Source organism: Podarcis melisellensis (genome assembly GCF_964234715.1).
Source record: "Podarcis melisellensis genome assembly, chromosome: 10".
Classification (NCBI taxonomy): domain Eukaryota; kingdom Metazoa; phylum Chordata; class Lepidosauria; order Squamata; family Lacertidae; genus Podarcis; species Podarcis melisellensis.
Genome location: NC_138542.1, coordinates 71,664,392 through 71,690,976, shown reverse-complemented (window position 1 = coordinate 71,690,976; position 26,585 = coordinate 71,664,392). Strand labels below are relative to the sequence as shown.

At 46.4% G+C, this 26,585-nt stretch overlaps 1 protein-coding gene across 2 annotated transcripts; it reads right to left on the bottom strand.

Moving 5' to 3' along the window:
• Positions 1–1,189: 1,189 nt before the first annotated feature.
• Positions 1,190–17,382, bottom strand: LOC309378754 (uncharacterized protein; the record flags this gene model as incomplete). Of its 2 annotated transcripts, none has more annotated exons than XM_081927386.1 (8): positions 17,237–17,382; positions 15,636–16,086; positions 14,352–14,430; positions 11,775–11,920; positions 9,707–9,844; positions 3,669–3,753; positions 2,948–3,068; positions 1,190–1,438 (listed from the first exon to the last, which is right to left on the bottom strand). In XM_081927386.1, exons 2-8 carry the CDS (start codon positions 15,769–15,771, stop codon positions 1,190–1,192), a joined length of 954 nt encoding a protein of 317 aa, XP_081783512.1. In that variant the 5' UTR covers positions 15,772–16,086; positions 17,237–17,382. The 2 variants fall into 2 exon arrangements, with proteins under 2 accessions (XP_081783512.1, XP_081783513.1); XM_081927387.1 differs by having other exon boundaries at positions 14,352–14,426; positions 15,635–16,086; positions 17,237–17,380.
• Positions 17,383–26,585: the final 9,203 nt, after the last annotated feature.

The window sequence follows — 26,585 nt, the reverse complement described above, 5'->3', positions numbered from 1 at the left end:
GAGGGGAACCCATGGCATGGATAACTGTCTTGGACTGTGTAGAGTGACTGTGTAGATAGAGCAGGCATGTCCAAAGTCCGTTTCGGGGGCCTAATCCTGTGGCAGTCAGTCTCCTGGGGTAAAATCCTAAAAACAACTTCAATCTTGAAAAAAAAAGTTCAACAACATCAATCCTAAAAAAAGCTCAACAACAAAAAAAGTCGGCCCTCATGCATGTTCACTTCATCAAATCTGGCCCTCTTTTGGCACACCAGCCTAAGCTGGCTAAAGGCATTCCACACCACAAAGGACACTTGCACCCGCCATGACAAAGCTGAATCTAAGAGCACCCACACTTTCTCCTTGAAGATGAATGTTCTGGTCCTCAAACCCTGCGCTTCAATCGGGAGAAAGCTGCACTCGCAGAGCTCAGACGATGCTTGATTTTGGCATCAGTGTTGGCCCTTGTGGAAAGATAACTGCCCAGGTAGGAGAGGTGATTGACACTTTCCAATGTTACACCGTTTAGTTGGATTTGTGGCACTGCAGAGGGGTTGTTTTGTGCTTTTTGGGGCAGCACTTTGGTTTTTTTGGATATTGAATAATATGCAAAGCTTTTCATAAGCTTCTGCAAATATATTTAGGGTGGTTTGGAGGTCATCCTCCAAGTGTGCACACACTACGTTGTCATCAGCATATTGAAGCTCTGACAGAAGTTAGGGTATCCTTACTCTTTCTCTTTGCTTTCAGCTTAAAAGGTGAGTGTAACACATTGAGCACCACCAACCTGAACAGAGGAACCAACCACAAGGCTGAGGAGATTTCACCCCTCCCATACCTAAGAATCTCCTGATCATCTCCTGAGGTCTCTGCTGACTCTACAGAGAGGAGGAGCTATGTACTGCTCTCTACTTAATTAGTCAAGTGAGTGAATCTGTGTGAGAGAGAGTCAGTCAGTGTGTCGGAGAGAGAGTGCAAGTAATAGTATTTAGAGATAAGATTGCTGCCAAGAGGAGGTCTCTGGCAGTGCTACCCAGCTCGCCCAGCCCAGTCAGGGCTGTAGTGCATGAGTCCAGTTGGTACACTGGCTCAAGGGCGATGCTGACAAAGGCATCCCCAGTTCTCAGCCAAACTAGAGGCTAGTTAAGGAAACTGATTGCAGATGCCCTCAGTCGTGTCAATCACCACTTTGGATAGTTGTTCCTCTCCACTAGACCTTTTCAGCAAGCAACTTATGATGGTGGTTGATTTCTACCAACCGGAAAGCTCGCAGCACCAGAGCAACTTGCAAACAGATGCCCTTCAGGATGTCCAATAAAGGGTAGCTGAGGTTACGGATACTGCAGAGGACATTCAGGAGGAATTTCATCAGGGGCTGCAGGATGCTGTTGAACAAAGCAACTAGGAAGGGTTCCAGCATTTGGTCTCCCATTGTAGTTAAGAGGTCAACCACCAACACCTGAATGAAGAGAAGGGCACCGTCAGAAGCAGCTGGTTCTTGCAAAAGACATTAACTGTGCAACTGACTACCTCAAGACTGGATCCTTGACACACACATGTCCCACATCAGCTAATGGACAGTTGTGCATCACATGAAAGATGTCCCAAAACAAGGAGTGTCAACAGATGGGTCAAGTATCAAGCACCTCAAAAACAGCATAGGCATAACGAGTAAAATCATTAAAAGCCTAGAATTTGTAACAGATGAAAAGGACAAAACTTTCCTTTCTGGCCACCATAAACTAAATAAAAAAATTTAAGCTACCTTGTTCATGGGAGAGACTTGGGTCTCCAGGAGAAAGCTATTTTACAGAAAAAGCCACCTCTGAGAAGACCTTTTCGTATGGCCCTCCTTGCAGTCCAAACTTGGCAGAGAGAGATGGCAAACCTCAAGACATTTGAGGTCATGGTGGAATACGGGGCGAAGCTAGTCTTTCAGGCACTTTGGAGCCTTGTTCTTTAGGAGTTTTTAAATCTTACTCTGGTTGTATACTCATTTGAAACTCATTCTCACAGTAGACTATGAATTTCAAGGCAATAAAGAACACTATCTGGATAGTAGAAAAATGAGTTGTAAAAGAAATAATAAATACTTTCGGACTACATAATGGCCACTTCATTATGTATGTTTAATTACAAAGTGACTGAGCATTGCAATGCAGTCAGAGAAAATAAAGAAGCAATAAAAATACTTTAAGGCTAGAAGCACCTCTTGCTATTTTGTGGATGGGATTCAGTCAAGGGCACACTGCACCATTAACATGGATTTGGCATTCTTGGGCAACAAACATGCATCCAAACTCCCCCACCCTGAGTTTTGCAGTATGGAAAGTGATGAGGAAATGTGCTGGAAAACATGGGATGATCACTGCCTGATGTACATTGTAATTGAAACAAATTATCCATGAGCAGCTGACATCTAACCTGGCAAACATAATTCAAACAAATCAGGATGATTTGATAAACAAAAAGGTTACTCTGACCTTAAGTCTTGTGTTGGGATGGGGAAGAAAATAAAAATACCAGAAGACAGTAGGGATGGTGGGGGAGAGACCCCTGTCCTATTTGTGTGCAGCAGAATGAGAAGCTGCAGTGGTGGAAGGAGAATGTCCTTGGCTCCTGGATACATCCAAATTTAGTATTCTGTTACATAACAATCTATGCTTAAAACAGGTGTGTTTTTTAAACCAGAGGTGGGCAACCTAATCTCCTGTGGCAGCAATAAGGGGAGAGAACTGGAGAGGAAAGTAGGGGGGGCAGTAAGGGTGTCCCACCCACCTACAGCTCTGACCTCACCTAGTGTGCAGCTACCAAGAAATCACCCCTGAGGAAATGCAGCCTTTGAAAGCAGAAGAAAGGTCCACATTTCTAAGCAGTGAAAAACACACACCTAGCCCCCCTTTTTCGGCAAGGAAATGCCCATTTCTGAATTAAGAGCCAATGCAGAGTTGAGGTAGATTCCTCTCACCTGGAATATGGATTTGTTGAGAAAATGGACCAACTCTACTGTGAAAATGATGGGTACATTAACGAGGATCTTCAGGACACCAAATAATTCTCTCAAGCCTTGCTGAATCGTCTTCTCAGCACTGCCCAAAATTGTGGAGCGAAGGAAGAGGGAGAGGGGGAAAAGAGAGAGAGAGAGAGAACTTCAAAGCCTGGCAAGAAAGAACAGTTGGCCTTGCTGGGATTTCCTTCCTTTCTGAGCCATTATACACCATCCCGGAGGCAAAAGGCTATGGCTGCGCTCAGGGTTGTTATTTAAGGGGCTTAACTCAGTGGCACAGCACCCTGTTTTGCATGCCAAAAATCTCAGGTTCAGTCTACAGGTAGGGCTGAGAAGGACTCTTGCCTGAAACCAATGCTTTTCCCCCTAAAATAAACGTTTAGGGGTACACTCGACTCAAGAAAATCACCATTTTATAGTTCAGAGAAAATAAAAACAGTAAATGGACAAAAGTACAAAGATTCATAAAATGTTTAGGGGTATGTTTACCCCTGCGTCCCCCCAGGAAAAAAAGCAATGATTGAAACCCTGGAAAGTCGCTGCATCAGTGTAGGCAATACTGAGATAGCTGGACCAGTGGACAGAAGGACATCTCTGATGAAATAGACCGAAGGCCCATCTAGTTCCAGCATCCTGTTCTCACACTGGGGGCATCTTCCTCAGTTTTACATATGCTAGTTACCTTTCAGCCACCTTCAACATGTAGACTGTCTCACGATCTCTTCTAGGCTGGAAATAATGTCGATCTTCATTGTCTGTACATGTGGCTGAAACGTCAAAAAATTAAAAGGATGCACTTGAGCATTAAAAACATTCCATCTGGAAGGAGGACACGGGGTCCCCACATCAAACAGGATAATGCACACCGTGCCATGCATTCGGGTCCATGCTCAGGCCCAGCAATTGCTATTAACATAGCTGAGGTTGCCCTCTTGTGGCAAAAGAGAGACAGATAACAAGAAGTACATCACAGCAACTTCACTGAAAAGCAGATGTGGAGAAGACAGCTGCCGTTCTCTACTTGTTATCCTGATCCACAGAATGCATCTGTTTGCATAAGGTTACTAACAGGCGTGTTCTATTATTACAACAGGCTATAAGTAACAGCTAAGCTAAACTTGCAGCGTAAACAACTCCCTTGCAGTAGGAAGGTTGACATTTCAGCACACAATAAAAAACACTTTTTAAGAAAGCTTTTGGTCTTTAGAGCAAGGGTAACTAACCGAGATGTATGTGAGTTCCCACATCCAAGGTTTTTTGTGTACCCTCAAGGCCTCCCCAAATTGAAACTTTTTTTTGTATTGTGCCTCTGGGTCCCTTCACTGCAACACAATGATGCCAAAAGGTGGGGGGGGCAAGGTCTGCCCAAATTTGTCCCTTAATTTTTTTTCCATACATATCCCACTGTAGACCCCCAAGAGCCCCCAAAATTTGTCAATTTTTATATATCAATGTTTATATTCTCAAAATCCACTTCAAGCATACCCCCTTTAACAAGTAGCACAAGGAAAGTTGGCCATAAGTCAGTGCAGCCCCCTTGCCTGAAAAAGAGTTAGTCATCCTGCTTTTCTGGCTTGGGATTGTCTCTGATTTTTTTATTGCAAGTGCTGCTTGTTTAATTTTTCTGATCGACTGGCTTTTCATCTGCTGCTTGTCCCCTCCCTCTCTTTCACACACACAGTTTGATTGTTTTTGCTGTATTTTTATTATTGATTTATTTCATAAAATTTATATACCACATGATTATAAAAAAATCTCAAAGCAGTTTGCAAAAAGAATAAAAATATACAATTTTATAGAACAACTAAAACAACTATTTAAAACAATAAAGTCAACAATAAACTAAAAACAATAGAATCAGCAATAAGCTACAAACACATCAGCGTTCTAGGCATCTGGGCAGGCCTGTCTAAAAAAATGTTTTTAGCAGGCGCTGAAAAGAGCATAGTGAAGTCGCCTGCCTGGTGTCAATACGCAGCAAGTTCCAAAGATCAAGTTCTTACAAATGTGGAACAGGTCTTATGTGGCACCTGTATTATTTTTGTTAGCTGCCTTGAACTTAAGGAGTGTTTAGTCCCAGGCTTAACCTGCTTAATATCCTTTTAGATTATTTTATTCCCCTGTGTTTTTGTTGGAAGCTGCCCAGAGTGGCTGGGGCAACCCACTCAGATGGCCAGGGTATAAGTAAGAAATAAATAAATCATCAGAAAAAGGCACTTGGGCTTTGGGCTCCTTGGGTGGAAAAATAGTTGAAGAGGAGCTGCAAACCCTTCACACACAGGTTCAGATCGGAGCATTTTCTGTTCTCCCACGACGAGCTTACATTTTGCTCTCTGGCTTCCAGCATTTCCAATACCCATGTAACATTTTCTGCATGTAGTTAATCAGCAGGAATCATTTCAAAGTGTTCCCATTACATCAGAAGAAGCCCCGAGGGAACCCACACGATTGTGATGCAATTTCAAACAACACCTTGCTTTCCTCTTCCTAAAAACCCACTCTTGCTGTCAGGGATGTCCCTCTGCAAGCCAGGGCAGAAACCAGCACAGCATTTGGCTTCCTGTGAAACTGCATTTCAGCCTGACACAGTTGAAAACACAACAGGAAAGGGTGTGGTGTGAATAGGGATGGCCCTACTATCAGAGAGAGTGAAGCAGCGCAAACAGTGAGGGACACAAGGCAGTCTTAGCCAAGTGTGCTACATGGGTTGCTCTAGGCTTCTCAAGGACCCTCCTGACATCCCTTGTACTGTGCATTCAAGAGTACCGTATTTTTTGCCCTATAGGACGCACCATCCCATAAGGCGCATCTAGTTTTTTGGGGGGGAAATAAAGGGGAAAAGCTTCCCCAGCCCCCAAACAGGCAGCTCTCTGCAAGCCGTGGGAGCCCAGCGCTGGCTCCCGCTGCTTGCGGAGAGGTCCGCGAAGCCTGGAGAGCGAGAGGGGTCGGTGCGCACTGACCCCTCTCGCTCTCCAGGCTTCAGCGAAAGCCTGCATTTGCCCCATAGGACGCACACACATTTCCCCTTCATTTTTGGAGGGGGAAAAGTGTGCCCTATAGGGCAAAAAATACGGTATTTCTGCTCATGATGGTATGGGCGGTGGTTATTTGCAACCCCATCATCAATACTGTTTGCACCTGCAAATGTTTCGGGGCAGGCACGCTGCTTCATTTCCAAGCAGCACATGGCCTGCAGCTGAAATCCTGCAACTTTTTTTACAGCAAATATTCTGCCATGTTTGTCCTTCTTTTGTCTTGCTATGGTGCAAGGGTGACCCTCCAGATAGCATAACATTGGAGAAGCATTGCTGAGCAACTAACAAAGCAGAATGACATCTTGATGGTCCAGTATAAATCCACTCTAAATGCACTATTTTTACATCAGTGATGTGTTGCAGAATACACCTGGGGCTGGGAGCACAATTCTTGGAGAAACCCTGAGCTAGCCTCCTTCTTTCAGTTCAGATGCAATGAAGATGCCCCATAGCTAGTGCCAAAGAAAGAATCAACTGCCAATCCAGTCAGCTTTTGAACATGGAATGGTGGCCCTTCACCTCTGGCAGCAAAATATCTCCTGGGCCAGTTGCGGGTGCAAGAAAGCAGAGGAGACCAGGCAGAGCTCCTGGCAATAAGACAGCCTAGTATAACACCGAATAGTTGCAGGAATCATGGAAGCGTTCCAAGTCTGCTTGAGAGCCAGTGTGATTTAGTGGTTATAGTGTCAGACTAGGACCTGGGATACCAGGGTTCAAATCCCCACTTGGCCAGAAAGCTCCCTGGGTGACGTTGGACTGCGTCTCAGCCTAGCCTACCTCACAGGGTTGTTGTGAAGATGAAATAATAATAATAATAAATAATAAATTTTATTTATATCCCGCCCTCCCGAGCCTAAGGGCAGCTAACAACAATAAAATAGTACAAAAATCATTTCATTATAAAATTAATTCAAATCAAATTGATGGCAACCATTAGGATAAAGTTCTGTGAAGATTGCCAAAGGAGGGAGTCAGGCTGTGCCCTGACCAAAGGCCTGGTGGAACAGCTCTGTCTTGCAGGCCCTGCGGAAAGATGTCAAGTCCCGCAGGGCCCTAGTCTCTTGTGACAGAGCGTTCCACCAGACTGGAGCCACAGCCGAAAAAGCCCTGGCTCTAGTTGAGGCCAGCCTAACCTCTCTGTGGCCTGGGACCTTCAGGATGTTTTGGTTTGAAGACCGTAAGGTCCTCCGTGGGACATACCAAGAGAGGCGGTCCCGTAGGTACGAGGGTCCTAGGCCATATAGGGCTTTAAAGGTTAAAACCAGCACCTTAAACCTGATCCTGTACCCCACCAGGAGCCAGTGCAGCTGGTATAGCGCCGGGTGAATGTGATCTCGCAGCGAGGACCCCGTAAGGAGTCTCGCCGCAGCATTCTGCACCCGCTGGAGTTTCTGGGTCAGACTGGGTCAGTCTCAAGGGCAGCCCCACGTAGAGTGAATTACAATAATCCAGTCCGGAGGTGACCGTCGCGTGGATCACAGTGGCTAGGTCAGGGCGAGAGAGGTAAGGAGCCAACTGCTTAGCTTGGCGTAGATGAAAAAATGCCGCCTTTGTTATAGCTGCAATCTGCACCTTCATGGAAAGGGAGGTGTCGAAGATTACACCCAAACTCTTAGCGGACGGTGCTGGAAAGAGGTAGAACTATGTATGCCACCTTGACCTCCTTAGAGAAAAGATGGGATATAGATGAAATGGAATAATAAAAATAAAGTCTTTTGTTACTCATATCCTCCAGGCCTTGCTTGCATCTTCCTCCTCTCAACCAATGAAGAGGAGGGGGGAGTTTCACAGGCAGAAAAACATGCAAAATGCAAACAGCACCTGCACAAAAGACTGCAGACCTTGGATATTCCAAGCCCTAAAGTAGGAGGCCCAGAGTCTAGGCCTTCCCCGGCTCCAGATGTGGCAAGGATCCACAAGTCTCTGGCAGAGAAGTGGGCTCTCAAGCAAAAAGACCCTCAGAAACCCAAGGCGTTGTGTACATGCTAAAAAAAAGAAGAGGGGCACAAAAAGGTTGCCAGCTCTTTCACTTCCTCTTCACGTTCCAGTTCAGAGGCCTGGGGCCCACTTCCTTCCGTTCTCACGCACTGCCAGAAAGTTCCACTTCCCAGGGCCGAAGCAGTTCCCTTTGCCACTTGGGGAGAAAGAGGTCACATTCTGATTCACACAGCCTGGCAGCCTCCCAAGTTGCGAGACCTATTTTTATCACTTATTAGAACCCTCAAGGTTTATCCCCCGGTGCCAGGTGCAAAATGCAAGCTCAAAGGGGGTGGGGCCAATGGCCTAGTACACTCCCACCCCCACACCCGTGAGCCATTCACTGGGATATGCAAGTCAAAATCTATGTCTGAGTTATTACAGCAGCCTTCCCCAATCTGGTGCCCTCCAGATGTTTTGGACTACAACTGGTGGGAGTTGTAGTCCAAAGTTTCTGGAGGGTGCCGGGTTGGCAAAGGCTACACTATAGATCCGGGACCCTGACATAAAACCCTACAAGCAGCCAGCAGATCTGCTCAAGGGCACAGTCACAGGCAACCAATTAATAATCGTTATTTGATGGGTGAGAGCATTGAAGCTGAAAGATAAGAAATAAGCACATGGCGGATAATTTATTTTGCCTGTAGTTTCCTTGCTATTCTTAAACTACCGAGAGTCAGAAACCACCTTCAATCTCCTACAGAACAGTCAGAAGAAGAGTTTGGATTTGATATCCCGCTTTATCACTACCCGAAGGAGTCTCAAAGCGGCTAACATTCGCCTTTCCCTTCCTCCCCCACAACAAACACTCTGTGAGGTGAGTGGGGTTGAGAGACTTCAGAGAAGTGTGACTGGCCCAAGGTCACCCAGCAGCTGCATGTGGAGGAGCGGAGATGTGAACCCGGTTCACCAGATTACGAGTCTACCGCTATTAACCACTACACCACACTGGCTCTCAGTTTAACAGGAAATCCCATTCTACCTTCTGGGCACAATCCTTGGCGATCAAAAGGAAAGAGTCAACTCTCTCCCTTCCCACCACTGCAGCACTGCAATGAAGGAAAATTAATTGCTCTCCAAGGATCCATTTCTGAAGATCAAGGTTGCTTCCAGACAACTTGTTTATTGAGCATATGATTTGTTTGCAGGGAATATTAGACTACAACATTTAACCAGCGCTCATCCTGCTGTGTCTGCAGGGAGGGTAGACAACATTGCGTCAAGCAACGGTCTTCCCGCACTTTCCGGTGCATAAGAAAATCAGAAGAGCTTGCTGGATCAGGCCAACGGCCCATCTGCTCCAACCTCCTGTTCTCACATCGGCCAACCAGATGCCTTTGGGAAACCCACAAGCAGGATTCAATCACCACAGCCCTCTTCCCAAGTCTTTGTCATGTACCTGAAGGAGGGTCCAGGCTTCGGCCTACTGCAAAAAAATGCACAAGTTTGCTTTGCTTAACAGCAAGTGAATATTTCATTTACTGAAGTCTGTGCTTTGTCCTGCCCCAAACCTGTTACGCCATTCTGGCAGGGACCCGTTTCATCTCTTGAACAGCATCCATCAGAGGGTTACGCCCTTAATAAATATGATTCTCATGCTTCCCTAGGAAGGAAGTGTCAGCCGCCCAAAGGAAGCCTTTGCACCCTGAATTAACTCTGGCTTGTGTGGCTATTCCTGGCTAATATCAGTTGCAACGCCTTGAGTTACCTTCTGTCTGGGTGCCTTTGCTGAGGGACTGCAACCCATCTTGAGTTCTGGGTCTAAGCCAACCATCCAGGCTGCTCCACTCAAATCTCTCTTCCGTCTGGGGTACCACCGACTTGGGCACCACAAGTGGGGGGTCTCCTGTGGGACAAGGACAGATTCAGGCTACGACGCAAGAGGCGATTCAGCTACCGAAACCTTGAGGCTGCAGACACGGGCTATTTCATACACGGAGGGTGTAAGAAACGGCACGAGGAAGGGAATGCCTCACCTGGCAGCCCAATAAGGAAACTGGAACTGCCTTCTTGGATTGGGCCAAAGTGAATGAACAGTAATAAGCTGGGTGCCTTTCAGAAGTCAAGAACACATGGAGGTGGTGGTCTCAATTATCTCCTTACAAAGATTAGAGGTCACAGCGGGCAGATGATGTTAAGTGTAAGACCAGCCTGATGCATCAGGACAATGGCCCATCTAATCCAAATGTCTCTTCTGCAAGCAGGATTCAAGCAGCTGTGGTTGAAGGAGAACACCGCATAGACGAGGGGGAATTAATGGTGACACAGGGTTCACAATCCACTATAAACCGAGGTATGGATGGGCTCTTAATCTCTTCCATTTATTTAGGATTGTAATGCTTGTCCATGATTCGTGCCCCACACATCTCTGTGTCTTTGTGTGACAAACGGTATCCTCAAAGTGAGTTCAGAAGCCAGGGGCTCTGACAGCAAATGCCTGATAGCATCAGTTCCTTATAATCTTCATTTTCCCATTGATTCATTCATTCAGTGCTGCACCCACTCTCCCAATGCAACCAGACAAATCCCCAAGCCACATACAGTGGTACCTCGCAAGACGAAATTAATCCGTTCCGTGAGGCTCTTTGTATAGCGGTTTTTTCGTCTTGCGAAGCAAGCCCATTGACAGCTTAGCGGATTAGCACTATTAGCGGTTTAGCGGCTTTTAGCGATCAGCTGTTAAGCGGCTTATTAGCGGATCAGCTGATAAGCGGCTTAGCGGCTTAGGAAAAGGGGGGGAAACCCGCAGGAACTCGCAAGACATTTTCGTCCTGCGAAGCAAGCCCATAGGGAAATTCGTTTTGCGAAGCGCCTCCAAAACGGAAAACCCTTTCGTCTAGCGGGTTTTCCGTCTTGCGAGGCGTTCGTCTTGCGGGGCACCACTGTAGATGCAAGGATTGCAGCTCCTGCTCTCTTACAACCTGAACGTCCGTTCTCCAGAGAGGCAACAGGGCCTCAGGGCCAGGAAGAGAGACGTTTGGGGAGAAAGAGAAGTGACTACAAGACTCTGCAGGTGTATTCTGCTATGTGGTGCCTTTGCATGTGATTTTGCCAGCTTTTGCATGTGCAAAATAGCATGACTCAGATGCCACCCACACCCCCAGGCTCGGCATTAGTTCCCAAGGCACATTACGGACTGTGGTTGCTTCCAGTTGGCCTGTTTATTGAGTGTTTCGTCTTAATTTGCCTACACAAAGTTTGTGGAGGCTATGTTCACTGTTTACTGAGCATTCATTCCAACTGATGTCATGAAAAGCATCAGTTATCCCACACTTCCCACTGCATTTCCCTATCTCCAAAGTCCTTACCACAAAAAAGTCTGATTTATTTTTTTTTTAAAAAATGCTTTTGGGTGCCAGGTTTGCTGTGCAAGACCAATGAAGTCATTTTAATTCCCCAGTCTGAATTCCCCAATATATACCACTGAACTCCACCTGCAAAATAGTACCAGTGGTCTTGCTGTGCAACACTAAGCTGATCTACTCAAAGAGAAGTCCCAATGATCTTAGCGGAACATACAGCTTAGTCAGGGCATGTGTGATTAAACGAGTTAACTACCTGGAAACTGTTAGTTCTGCAAGGGGTCTGAATTCAGGGTATCCCTGTGAATACCAGTTACTGGAAACCACAGTAGAGGAGACTGCATGCCTGAGGAGATAACTTTGAATGCCATTAAATTTCTGTGACCTTAATCCCTCCTGCTCACCTGCCTCAACCACATCCTTTCAAAGCCTCTGCTCTGGGACTGTTGCCTGTCCCCCTTTTTTAGGATTTACCTATCAAGACTTCATTGAAGCCATCAAACGGAAGATCCCTTTGTCCCTCCTTTCTCCCAGCAAATTTTTGTACAGTTTCGTCCACACTGACGTTTGCAGGGTTGTTCATCATGGATGAGTTGCCTCGACCAGGATTTGTCCATGTACTGATAGGATTAGAAAAAGAAAACCAGAAAGCATCATGCCACATTCAGTAAGTTAAACTTCAGGGGGACGCGGGTGGCGCTGTCAGGAGCTCGTCCTACACTCGAGTAGGACCCTGGCAGAGACACATGCCCGACTGGCATGTTCTCTCCCTCCTGGTGTTATATGGTCTCGGCGGCTGCTCTCAGTCAGGAGTCTAACCTTTCCCCAGCCTAAATAGGTAAAACTTTTCCATACTTTTATAGCACTTCTTCATACAGTACATAGCAGTGATGGCCACCAACATAGATGGCTTTAAAAGAAGACTGGAAATTCATGGAGGGGAGAACTATCAATGGCTAATAGCCCTGGAGGCTATGCGCTTTCCCCACAACCTCCCTCCCTGCCACTTTTGGCCCCGGCATCTGCTTCTGATCCAACTGGATTGACAACCACCATCCCACCTCTCCTTTCCATTATGGGTGTTGACTGCCTGGAACTGAAGCCTTGCTGAGACCTGGCGACGGTTCAGACATCCTTTCGGTACAGTGATATGTTGATTATGGATGATTATGGAAGCAACGTGAAGATGCCCAAGCTATAATAAACAGATTTGTACAAATAGTAGCAGGATGACTTGCCTCAATGAAAATGGGAAACCCATGTAAGCTTTGGACTGTGATGGACCTAATGGAACTTTAGAAACCGGATGAGAATTAGACGGGAGGAGAAGGAACAACTTGGGAAGAAAATAAGAGACCTTTTTAAACTTTTGGAATTGAAATGCAGGTTACCAGGACACTTTTCTTAATTCATACACCAAATAGTTGTGGTTTATATATAATCTATCTTTTGTGGCAAAACTTCTATGTGGCTATAGATATTTATATAACTTCTTGTTCCGACAATGTGCATGAGGACTACAAATTAGTTTTCCTAAGAAGGAGAAAGCAGGTGCATAAAACTGTAATAAATGACCAGTCCTAACAAAAGAACATAAACACTGCCCTCCTGGATCAGAACAAAATGGCACCTTTTCTCACAGTGGACAAATGTCCATAGGAAACCAGGAAGCAGGATTCGAGCACAAGAGCCCTCTCCTCTCCTGTGACCTCAAGCAATGGGTATTCAGACTGGACCGCTTCCAGCTGGATACACTGATAGCCCTCTCTTCCACCATGAATTTGCCTCATTTATTCATTTATACCTGGCCCATCTGGCTGCGTTTCCCCAGCCACTCTGGGTGGCTTCCAGCAAAATATTAAAATACAATAATTCATCAAATATTAAAAGCTTTCCTAAAAAGGACTGCCTTCAGATATATTCTAAAAGTCAGATAGTTGTTGCTCTCTTTGACATCTGGTGGAAGGGCGTTGCACAGGGCAGGTGCCACCACCGAGAAGGCCCTCTGCCTGGTTCCCTATAACTTGGCTTCTCGCAGTGAAGGCCTTCAGAGCTGGACTTCAGTGTCTGGGCTGAATGATGGGGGTGGAGACGCTTCTTCAGGTCTACTGGGCTGAAGCCGTTTAGGGCTTTCAAGGTAAGTACCAACACTTTGAATTGCATTCGGAAATGTACTGGGAGCCAATGTAGGCCTTTCAGGACTGGTGTTATGTGGTCTCAGCCGCCACTCCCAGTCACCAGTCTAGCTGTTGCATTCTGGATTAGTTGTAGTTTCCGGATCACCTTCAAAGGTAGCCCCACGTAGAGCGCATTGCAGTAGTCCAAGCGAGAGTTTAAAGCCATCCAAGTTGGTGGTCATCACTGCCTCCTTTATATATATTATTAAATTTTCTGTTTTCTTTTTTACAATTTAAAATACCCATTTAAACATCCTTAAGATATCAATGACTTCCCTTCTTCTCTTTCCATGGTTCATTTTACATATGATAAATCCCTGCATATTTTACCAAAACTAAACCATCCAGTATTCCTTGAGTGCATCCATCAAAATGTATTTACACTGTTGAATTTATCTTAATGCTGCCAGCAATAACAGCTGTATACAATTTTTTCCCATATATTCCATAAACGTTTTCCAATCTTTAAACGTTATATTCTTCTTGTTTTCTTATTCTATGTGTTAAGTCTGCGAGTTGTGCATATTCTGTCAACTTAAGTTGCCATTCTTCTTCAGTTGGTACCTCACTCATTTTCCATTTTGGGGCTAACAAAACACGGGCCGCAGTAGTAGCATACATAAATAACCTGTATTGACACCTGGGAATTTCTGTCTGGATTATCCCCAACGGAAAGGACTCTGGTTTGTTTTTCTTTGGGGGGGGGGGGAAGAAGTACTTTTAACCTTTTTTTTCATTTAAAAGGGTAAAAGAGTACTGGGAAATGATCCATAATGAATTGACCATCCCTGCCTCTTGTGGGAGGGAGTTCCATAGGAGCGTTTGCCTTTACCAAAATGAACAAAACACAGCGCTTCGTTGCACTTGAGCCTACCCATTCTGTTGCAAGAGGCCTTCTCCGTTCCCCAGGCTGGTTCCTCTCCACCGTGGCTGCTGTTCATCTTCCTGGCTGCCGACAGAAGTTTGGCAACGTAACTCTTTAGGTAAAGAACAAGGAGGAAAAACCTGCTGGCATTTCCTTATGGAACGCTTAGCTTAAATATGCAGCATGGATGAACCCAGGGCCGTCTTTCCCCGGGGTGCACCCGGGCACCAAATTCTGGGGGGTGCCAGCACTGAAGCTGCCTAAGCTCTTAACTATCTACCCATTGTGAAATAATAAATAATTTTGATCAAGCTAGAAAAACAAAATACATGACAATTGGAATAAAAAGCAAATTTCATGACAATTGGAATAAATATTGGATGTATATTGGAACCAATTTGTAGATGTCACAGGCAGGGTTGGAATAACTCTAACAGTAAGGGGTTACTATGTAAGACTAAAAATAAAATACGTGACCATAGAATTTATTTGATACTTACCAAAGGGGTGGAGGGAAGTCCAAGGCTCGGCAGAGCCTAAAATAATGTGGTGTTTTTTTCTGTATGATTTGGGGAGTGGATATAATATGTGTAAGTTATGTAAATGAATTTTGTATATGTTTATATATTTATTTGTGTAATACTAATAAAAATGTATCGGGGGGGGAATACATATATACCTAGGTATTATCGAAATGTATACCTACTGTTTCACTAAAGGACTTTTGACTTTGTGCGCTCATTTACCAAAGACGTGTTTCGCCAGCAGCAGCGCTTGTCATTCTCAACAACGCCGTGCACGCGAAATTAACTCTTACATCAAAATATTATGTTACGTATTGTATTGAGCTGCTACGCGGCAGCGGGGTCAGTGGCACCTTTGACACAACTGATGTTTCTCCTAAGCAGGTGCCTAAACAATACTTATAAGTTTAAGTGTGGTGGTATTGTAGACTTAAGCATAAGTGTATCGTAAATGAAAACACAAATAAAAAAGTGTGTTTCTTTTTCCTCCTTTCATAAACAAGAGATAAGGCGTAAGCATGGTGTCTGACATAAGCATAATAAAAAATAATTTGGGGGCTAAACTAAATTTGGGGACGCTGGTCAGATGTTTGCACCCCGGCGGCACATATGCTAAAGACAGCCCTGGATGAGGCATTATGATTTATTTTGTCAAATCACCTTGCTGCAAAAAGCACAAACACCTGCATGCATCTCGAGAGCAGCAGGTTGGCCAAGGCCGATCTAGATCCATAACTTTCAGACACATGAGTGCACATAGAGACCTACCTCCGATCAAGAGCAGGTGCTGGGTTTTCCGCTATGGGGTCAACTCCACTCCCCCACCTCCTCTGCTCCTCATCCGACGCATGCGCAGCCTCCACACTGAATTCCGAAAGCCTCTTCCTGCTCGCCTCTCCCCCCATCGCTCTCCCGCAGCTGCCTTGTCTATCAGCTCCTTTATTTCAAGGCCTCCTTTTTATCATCAGGAAAAAACAGTCTGGAGAAAAGGGGAGAGGGAAGGAGGAGGCAGATTCCCGGCTGACTGAGGGGTCAGCCAATCACGCTCAGGCCTTTCAGCTGGAAACCAGAAGGAAAGACACAAGTCCCCAGAATTCAGTACAAGGGAGAAAGTGGTCCATGTGTCCTGCAAGCGGCTTTTCAAAACAGGTGGCTTCATTGCTAGAAAACCCGGCAGATCTGCTATCCCCCGTTGAGCTCAACAACAGCCTCTGTTGGTGCTTATGCATGAGCAAGACACAAACGATAGAAATAAGGAGTCATGTTTTATCATGTTTTTAATATTCGGTTGGGAGCCGCCCAGAGTGGCTGGGGAAACCCAGCCAGATGGGCGGGGTATAAATAAATTATTATTAATTATCATCATCATCATCTAGTTCAACATCCAGCAATGCAGGAATCCTGCCACAGCCATCCCCGGGTGGGTTCGAACCACCGACTTTCTGATTAACAGCCAGACTCACTGACCCAGTGCACCGCAGGAACTTTGAACCGGACTGGAGGCGCCACAAACCAAACTGGGGGCCTTCTGCATCGAAGCAGGTGTCCTGCTGCCACCAAACTGCAGACCCTCCCAAACAGGAGAACAGGAAGCTGCCACATGCTGAGTGAGATCGCTGGCTCATTAGCTCAGCCCAGGGCTGGCAGCATCTCTGAAGTATTATGGCAGGCAGGGATCTCTCCCAGCCCTACCAAGAGATGCCAGGGGTCCCATGCAAAGCAGATTCTCTGCCTCTGAGGTTTTGTTTAACATAGCTTTGAAATGCAAAGTGGTGAGAATGCTGCCTTCTGCTCCTCTGCTTTAGGATTGCAGCCATTAAAAAAAAGGGGGGAATCCCCTCTCTGCAAAAAATGTGAGTCTGGGTGCAGCAAAAGTTAATCCGATTTCACCCCAACCAGCATATCCCTATATATATATAAAATGTATACACACACACAGTGGTACCTCGGGTTACATACGCTTCAGGTTACAGACTCCGCTAACCCAGAAATAGTACCTCGGGTTAAGAAGGTTGCTTCAGGATAAGAACAGAAATCGTGCTTTGGCGGCGCAGCAGCAGCAGCAGGCCCCATTAGCTAAAGTGGTGCTTCAGGTTAAGAACAGTTTCAGGTTAAGAACGGACCTCCAGAACGAATTAAGTACTTAACCCGAGGTACCACTGTGTGTGTGTGTATAATATATATAATATAATATATATAATATAATATATATATACAGGGCACGTTGGCCTGCAGATCTAATTAATAATAATAATAATAATAATTTATTTATACCCCGCCCATCTGGCTGGGTTTCCACCCCCAGCCAATTTCCACCCCACCCCCTCGCCCTAGAGCTCACTTGGACCAGTGCCTCTCAGTCTAACCTACCTCGCAGGGTTGTTGTGAGTGCAAAGGAGGGAACCGGGCACTCTGCCCCGAGGTCCTTTTTTGTGGGTGAGGAGCATAAAACGGAAAATGCAGCAATAACGCCAGCAATCACCTCTTCTCCGGCTTGCAGCCCAGGTGCGCTTCGGTCCCTCCAGGTGCATCAGAAGAGGACCCCCGACTGCAGCCCCGCTCTGCAAGCGGCACCTCTACCCTTTCGTCTCTCTGTGGGCGCCGCCGAGCTGCGCACGCAGAAAGGCCGGAAACCGGGACCTTTCTTCGTCTCCTTGATTGGCAGGCCTTGCGCCCGCCCACGCCGCTCTGGAAATCCACCCGCCATTGGAGGCTCAGTCCGCACGCGCGGCTCCGCGGCCACCAATCGCGGAGGAGGAAGGGGGCGGGAGAACAAGGGGGAGGCGGAGCCGAGGGAGGGAAGGAGGGAGGCAAAGGGCGTGGCTATGCCCTTAAAGGGGCCGGCGTCTATTCTCGCTTTCAGGTTTTAGAAGCAGGAATAAAGGTTTGGGGTTGGAAGTTAAAAGAGGCTTTAACAAAAAAAACAAGGAGAGGGGTCCATTTTCTCTCTTGTCTGGAACAAGTCAGGAGGGTTGCTGCCTTTTCTGTTCTGCACAACAGGCAGAAATCCAACTGGTGATGCTCTTCCCAGCATAGAAAAATATGACACCGTACATATGAACTGTATATGTTGCACATACTGGACTTTGTTGTTGTTGTTTAGTCGTTTAGTCGTGTCCGACTCTTTGTGACCCCATGGACCAGAGCATGCCAGGCACTTCTGTCTTCCACTGCCTCCCGCAGTTTGGTCAAACTCATGCTGGTAGCTTTGAGAACACTGTCCAACCATTTCGTCCCCTGTCATCCCCTTCTCCTTGTGCCCTCCATCTTTCCCAATGTTATGTACTGAATTGAATAGGATCCAAACTGCAGCAGTCTGATTGGTCCTAGAACAATAGGCTCCAAAAGGCAGCAGTCTGATTGGTCCTAGAACAATGCAGCAGTATGATTGGTTAGCAGGAACCACCCAATCATCCTCCAGATAGAAGTGAATCCACAACCTGATTGGCTTACAGTAGAATTCCAGAATTAGCCAATCATGTGCAGCCCATTGTGTAAATAATGTATATAAAGCAGATACTTTGAGGGGACTTTCATTCATTCATTCCTCCTCACCACTATGAGCTGAATAAAGAGCATGAAATCACTTTGCGACTCTGAGTATATTTCACTGGCGACGAAGGTGGGATCCCGCTGAGCTGACTGCCACACACACAGCACCGCAGCACCGCCACCTGCCGCACCGCTGCCTCGCACCGTGTATCCAGGCTTCAGCTCTGGGACACAAGGAACTCAGAATGGCAACTGACAGCAGCTTCTCGCCGTTCAACCCAGCATCTGGAGACTGGGAAGCGTACGCCTCCCGTTTCACCTTCCTCCTAGAAGCCAAAGGGGTCACCGAGGAAGAAGACGCCAAGAGGAGGGCAATATTCTTCAGCGTCTGCGGAGAGGAGACGTTTGAAATCGCCCAGGCTCTCCTTGAACCTGAAGACGTCGCTACTGTTCCATACAAAACAATAATGGAACAGCTGAAGGGGCACTTTTCGCCACAGCCCTCAGTGGTGGCGACTCTGAGTATATTTCACCCAACATCAGGGTCTTTTCCAGGGAGTCTTCTCTTCTCATGAGGTGGCCAAAGTCTTGGAGCCTCAGCTTCAGGATCTGTCCTTCCAGTGAGCACTCAGGGCTGACTTCCCTAAGAATGGAGAGGTTGGATCTTCTTGCAGTCCATGGGACTCTCAAGAGTCTCCTCCAGCACCAGAATTCAAAAGCATCCATTCTTCGGCCATCAGCCTTCTTTATGGTCCAGCTCTCGCTTCCATACATCACTACTGGGAAAACCATAGCTTAAACTATGTGGTACCATTAAAAGGGAACAGATCTGTCAATTACAGTACAGCTTTCTTTTCCAGGGGAAAATCCTGCCTATGTTGTTTCCTTTCCTGTCCTGTGAACTGTCCTTAGTTTGATATTTTGTGATTGCAGGGGGGGAAGTCATGGGTGTGAATTCTCCAGAAGCTTTGCCCTGAGAAGTTAGGAAGAGCCAGGCTGGGTGAATTTCCTGAACCCCTCTTTGCACTTTGCACTCAAGGCAAAAGCGATGGCTTGGCTAGTGTGAGAAAGGTACTCCCGTAGGCTAAGGTTACCAGATTTTTTTCAATGAATCCACTTTTCAACTTCAATGGATTGTGTATGGGGACTGATGTGTAAATCCAGGGACTGTCCCCGGGAAACAGGGACGTCTGGTAACCTTACACCTATACATTCCCCTGAGTCTTCCACTCCTCTTTGCCAGATACGGCAGTTACATCATCAGGGATTCTCTTTTTTAAATAATAATAATTATTATTATTAACAGGCCAATCACATCACATTATTCAAATCACATTGGTTCCGAATTATACAGCCAAATTTTTAATTTCTTTTAGGGTACCCATACATGAAGCTCTGCACAAGTCCAAAATTCCGGATAAGTCCAGACATCACTCATTTTACTGCATTAATTAAACAGACCTATCCAGTTCGATCCGGATAGTCCTTTATTACTTTCTTTCTTATCTTGTTGTAGTCATATACCGTATTTTTTGCCCTATAGGACGCACCGGCCCATAGGACGCACCTAGTTTTTTTTGGGGGGGGACAAGGGGGGGAATTATTTTTCCCCCGGGTTTGCGCAGCCATCCCCAAGCTAAAAGAGGGAGACGGAGCGCTCCGTCTTCAGGGACAGCCTCTCTAGCCTCCGTGTGGCAGCGGCTTGCCCCACTGTCCCCCGAGCTTGTGGGGCTGGCCAGCCTCCAGATCAGGTCGGGGAATAACGGGGTGGCGGCGCTGCACCTCCCCACCGTCCCCCGAGCTTTTCGGCTTCAGGCTGCTGCCCGCAAGCCCGGGGGACCTCCCGCCAGGCTTGCAAGACTTGCGGATAGCTTCCTGAAAGCCTGCATTCACTCTATAGGACGCACACACATTTCCCCTTCATTTTTGGAGGGGAAAAAGTGCATCCTATAGGGCGAAAAATACGGTATTCCTTTCTTTGCGATCTCTGATGATTCTCACAAGCAGACTGAAAGCTGGCGTCTCTGTGTGGGTTTTGTACTCTTCAAAAGCTATATCACTCCGGGACAGCCCCTGTTCAGCACTTCCATAAACAAAGTTAATCTTCGGTCTGTCCTTTATTTTTCCCGGCTAGCCAAATAAATCAAATATATCAGGGGGCTCTGTCAGGTCAAACTTTCAATTCCAACACTCCTTCTCTTTCCAACATTTCTGATTCTCCTCCACCCCGTCCTTCTTTCTCCGGCAAGCCTGTCTTGGCGAGACGCCATTTTTTAACTGCGTCATAAAAACATCACCAGGGATTCTCTGCGTTGAGGGTGACTAAGAGTTTCTATATAGCACAAGGTGAAATAGCTTAGCAACACTCCCGATGCCACCTGCAATCGGAGGAAGATCTCTTCCGCAGAGTTGGGCCTCCAGTAAGTTCCCCTGACTTGTATGTAGCAAGAAAATTCCCTCACCCGCAACCCACAGAACAATTTCCTTCGCTGCGGCATCTCCTGAAATGATTGAAGGCTGAGGTGGAAAACGGAAACACCTGCCATGTATATCCGAACAGCACAAATCCGTTTAACAGGGACCGCTTGTAATTTTTAGGTCCTGGGTTTGGAGATTCAGCCTAATCATAGAATAGAATTGTAGAGTTGGAAGGGACCTCCAAAGGTCATCTAGTCCAACCCTCTGAAACGCGGGAGTCACAACTAAATAATCCTTGACAGATGGGCCGTCCAACCTCTACTTAAAAACCTCCAAGGAAGTAGAGTCCACCACCTTCCGAGGGAGACTGTTTCTATTATTATTATTATTATTATTATTATTATTATTATTATTATTATTAACTTGCATTCACCCTTCATAGAATTGCAGACTTGTAAGGCAAGCAAATCATCTATTTCCCCCCAAAAAATGTAATTTATTTTATAACACGACTAAACAACACAAACAGAAAAAACAAACAATACAAACAAATTCTTATCTTATACTTATTTTTTCTAAACATTGTTAGGTGGGCTTCCCCAAGTCCCCCCTATCCGATTTTCATTTTACCTCACCTTTGGCAGTTTACATATATCATAATTTTTAACCATTTTTTTAAATCACGCTCACTTTTACCATAAAAATCTTCACATTTTATCACTTACAAATAATACTATTTTATAATAAACTATCTTCTACTTCTAACCTTACAGCCTATATCCACTTCCAAAGCTATTCTAAGATTTAAATATTAACATATTTTTTCAGATATTCTTAAAACTTTTTCCAATCTTCTTCCACCGTCTCTTCTCTCTGGTCTCGGAGTCTCCCGGTCAGTTCGGCAAGTTCCATATAGTCCATCATCCACCAAATCATTTAGTCCAACTCCCTTCCTTCCCTCTCTGTCCAGCCACAGAAAGGGCCTTATCTGTCCAGGCAAAAACCCTCAAGGAGGGTGTGGGACAAGGCCGGTTCTGGCCTGGGGGGAGAAGATCTGGCCTGGAGATAGTTTCCGACCCCCATGCTCCATTACTGCAATGCAGTCTACATGGGGCAGCCCTTGAAGGTGGCGATCACAGAGCGCAGGAGGCATCCATGTGAGTGCTAACTGGTACAGCAGTGTGAGATGTTATGGTCCTGAAAACTCAACAAGGTGATTTTTAACAGAAAAACATGTACAAGACTGAAAACCCCAAATGCAAAGCAATACATCAGAGAAGCCACCAAGAAAAGATTTGGGGAAGACTTTCTGGCCAAACCATTGCTCACTGAAATCCATACCTCGAAGCAGGGCCTTCTCGGTGGTAGCACCTGGGTCCTGGAAACACTTTCCCCCTGGGGATTAGGCTGGCACCTGGCATTGGGGAGCTCTTGGCACCGAGTAAAGGTAAAGGAACCCCTGACCATTAGGTCCAGTCGTGACCAAATCTGGGGTTGTGGTGCTCATCTCGCTTTACTGGCCGAGGGAGCCGGCGTACAGCTTCCGGGTCATGTGGCCAGCATGACTAAGCTGCTTCTGGCGAATCAGAGCAGCACACTGAAACGGCGTTTCCCTTCCCGCTGGAGCGGTACCTATTTATCTACTTGCACTTTGATGTGCTTTCAAACTGCTAGGTTGGCAGGAGCAGGGACCGAGCAACGGAAGCTCACCCCGTCGCGGGGATTCGAACCGCCGACCTTCTGATCGGCAAGTCCTAGGCTCTGTGGTTCAACCCACAGCACCACCCGCGTCCCTTGGCAGCGAGTCGAAACATGTAATTTTTAATTGTTGCAGAAATTTGGTCTGCTGGTTAAGGTATTTTAGCATATAAAGAAATAGGAAAATAGAAGTTGACTTACCTTGAGTCATATTCTGACCCATCTAGCTCTGTAATGTTGGCATTGCCTCGGATTTCAGACAGGGAATCTCTCTCAACAGTACCTGGAGATGCTGGGGTTTGAACCCAAGACCTTCTACATGCAAAGCAGATGTCCATCACTTTCCCTACAGTGGGGGACATGTGTATTAGTTTCTTGTGTTTAGGTGGGTGCAATTGTTTTATATATTAGGCTCATTGTGACCCACCCTGTGACCATCCCCTAAAATAAATCTTTTATTATTATTTCTTCAACGTTTCTCCCTCCCGCCTTCCCGAAGGAGCCCAGGCTGGCTGTCCAGCATCATAAATAAAAGGATTTAAAATGTTACAAGAATTAAAACTGACTGTTGACACATCTTCAGTATGCATGAAACTGCCGAGCCAAGTCATCCCGAGACTGGAGACAGGAGTCATCAAGATGGTGTTGACACCCAGTTCTGCGTCTTCAGGTGAGGCAGTGGAAAGGCTGAGCCCATAAGGGACCCGATGAAAGCGTAAAAAGAGCCTCTTGGATCAAGCCCAATGCCCCTCGAGCCCAGCATCCTGTTCTCACAGTGCCCCACAAGCAGGATTCGAACCCAAGATTCTACCCTCCTTGGGTTGTGGAAGCAGAGCATGGCCATTGTGGCTAGTAACCATTGATATTCTCTCTCTCTCTCTCTCTCTCTCAAAATAAATCCAAAGCAATCAAACATTTCGTAGGTGATGCAGCAAAATCGTGGTGAAGTTGGCATTCAGACCCTGCTGGGAAAGGCGGGATACAAATTTCGCGCGTTGATGAATTAATAAAGCTAGGTGTTGTCCTCATTTCTCATCAACATCATTTTGCTTCCATGCTGGGAGTCAAAGCAAGTTCAATTCCTTGCTATGCAAATGCAGTTGTCACGATACACAAAGTGCAACAGGCTGAATGATAATAAATGTGAAAATTTTACTGCTTATTTCCTATCGTAAAGGTCTAGTCCAGTATGTGCAATATATACAGTTCATATGTACAGTGTCATATTTTTCCATGTTGGGAGGAGCATCACCAATGTTTATTCAAAGCCAGCCAAGGAGTCCAGTTCGCTTTGTTGCGTCTTCAAATACTTTGTAAAGGGTTCCCATTCATCTTTAAAATCACAGTTATCCTTGTCCAGTAGTTTATATGTCAATTTTGCCAGTTCTGCATAGTCCATCAATTTTTCTTGCCATGATTCTTTAGTTGGGGTTTCTTCAGTCTTCCATCCTTGTGCTATTAGGACTCTTGCGGCCGTTGTTGCATACATGAAGATGTTTTTCAGCTTTTTTTTCCAGATCTTTCCCTACAATCCCTAACAAAAATGCTTCATGTTTTTAAACAAATGTTAAATGGAACGTTTTCTTCAATTTGTTGTATATCATTTCCCAAATTTTTAAAATTGCATTACAACCCCACCACATATGATAAAAGGTCCCTTCCTTTTCACCAGTTGGATTTCTGCCTGTTGTGCAGAACAGAAAAGGCAGCAACCCTCCTGACTTATTCCAGACACCGCATCGCCACAGAGAGAAAGTGGACCCCTCTCCTTGTTTTGTTAAAGCCTCTTTTAACTTCCCACCGAGAACTCTCATAAGTGCAAGCTGGATTTAGAAGAGGCAGAGGAACCAGAGACCAAATTGCAAACATGTGCTGAATTATAGAGAAAGCTAGAGAGTTCTACATCCCAATCCCAAAGAAGGGCAGTGCCAAATAATGCTCCAACTACCGCACAATTGCACTCATTTCACACGCTGGCAAGGTTATGCTTAAAATTCTACAAGGCAGCCTTAAGCAGTATGTGGACCGAGAACTCCCAGAAGTGCAAGCTGGATTTAGAAGAGGCAGAGGAACCAGAGACCAAATTGCAAACATGCGCTGGATTAAGGAGAAAGCTAGAGAGTTCCAGAAAGACATCTACTTCTGCTTCATTGACTATGCAAAAGCCTTTGACTGTGTCGACCACAGCAAACTATGGCAAGTTCTTAAAGAAATGGGTGTGCCTGATCACCTCATCTGTCTCCTGAGAAATCTCTATGTGGTACAAGAAGCTACAGTTAGAACTAGATATGGAACAACTGATTGGTTCAAAATTGGGAAAGGAGTACGACAAGGCTGTATACTGTATTGTCTCCCTGCTGAAATAACTTATATGCAGAATTCATCATGCGAAAGGCTGGGCTGGATAAATCCCTAGCCGGAATTAAGATTGCCGGAAGAAATATCAACAACCTCTGATATGCAGATGACACAACCTTGATGGCAGAAAGTGAGGAGGAATTAAAGAACCTTTTAATGAGGGTCAAAGAGGCGAGCGCAAATATGGTTTGAAGCTCAGCATCAAAAAAATGAAGATCATGGCCACTGGTCCCATCACCTCCTGGCAAATAGAAGGGGAAGAAATGGAGGCAGTGAGAGATTTTACTTTCTTGGGCTCCATGATCACGGCAGATGGTGACAGCAGCCACGAAATTAAAAGACACCTGCTTCTTGGGAGAAGGGCAATGACAGGCCTAGACAGCATCTTGAGAAGTAGAGATATCACCTTGCCAACAAAGGTCCATATAGTTAAAGCTATGGTTTTCACAGTAGTGATGTAGGGAAGTGAAAGCTGGACCATAAAGAAGGCTGATCGCTGAAGAATGGATGCTTTTGAATTCCGGTGCTGGAGGAGACTCTGGAGAGTCCCATGGACTGCAAGAAGATCCAACCTCTCCATTCTGAAGGAAATCAGCCCTGAGTGGTCACTGGAAGGACAGATCCTGAAGCTGAGATTCCAAGACTTTGGCCACCTCATGAGAAAAGAAGACTCCCTGGAAAAGACCCTGATGTTGGGAAAGATGGAGGGCACAAGGAGAAGGGGATGACAGAGGACAAAATGGCTGGACAGTGTTCTCGAAGCTACGAGAGGCAGTGGAAGACAGGAGTGCCTGTCATGCTCTGGTCCAGGGGGTCATGAAGAGTCAGACACGACTAAACAACAACAATTAATAATGCTACTACTACTCAGGGACATGGGTGGTGCTGTGGGTTAAACCACAGAGCCTAGGACTTGCCAATCAGAAGGTCAGCGGTTCGAATCCCCTTTACGGGGTGAGCTCCCGTTGCTCGGTCCCTGCTCCTGCCCACCTAGCAGTTCAAAAACACATCAAAGTGCAAGTAGATAAATAGGTACCGCTCCGGCGGAAACCGTGCGCTGCTCTGGTTCTCCAGAAGCGGCTTAGTCATGCTGGCCACATGACCCGGAAGCTGTACGCTGGCTCCCTCGGCCAATAAAGCGAGATGAGCGCCGCAACCCCAGAGTCGGCCACGACTGGACCTAATGGTCAGGGGTCCCTTTACCTTTACTACTTCTCCTAGTTAATCTGGTCCCTGGCAGTTTATTTCCTGGGGTAAAATCACCCGAAAAGCTCAACAACTTCAATCCTGAATAACTTCGTCAATAACTTCGGCCAACCCTCACGCATGTTCATTTCATCTTTGCAAAAAGTTTGGATCTGAGCACCCTGCAGCCAAGGGCGCGCAGGCCCGGGGCTGCGTCCTGGCTGATGGAAGGTGGGGAGAGCCCGGAGGGGCGTGGTCCGGGACAGGTAAGGGCCCTGGCTCAGGTGAGGCGCACAGGGAGACCTCCCCGGCCAGGTGAGAGATAGGTAACTCGACGCCACCGTGTCTGGTCCTGCGGAGAAGTCTCCTTGGTGCGGGACATGAGCGGCAGGCTCCGAGGGGATGCGCCCAGGTGAGTGCGCCCTGGCCAGGTGAGGGGGCTGGCTTCCTCCAGGTGTGCGCAACTCCTCCTCCTCCTCCTGCTGCTGCTGCCATTGGTCCCGGAAGGGAGGCACCTGCGCCGGCCCCGCCGCTGGCCGCGGGGGCGGCGCGGCTCCTCCCCGCGGAA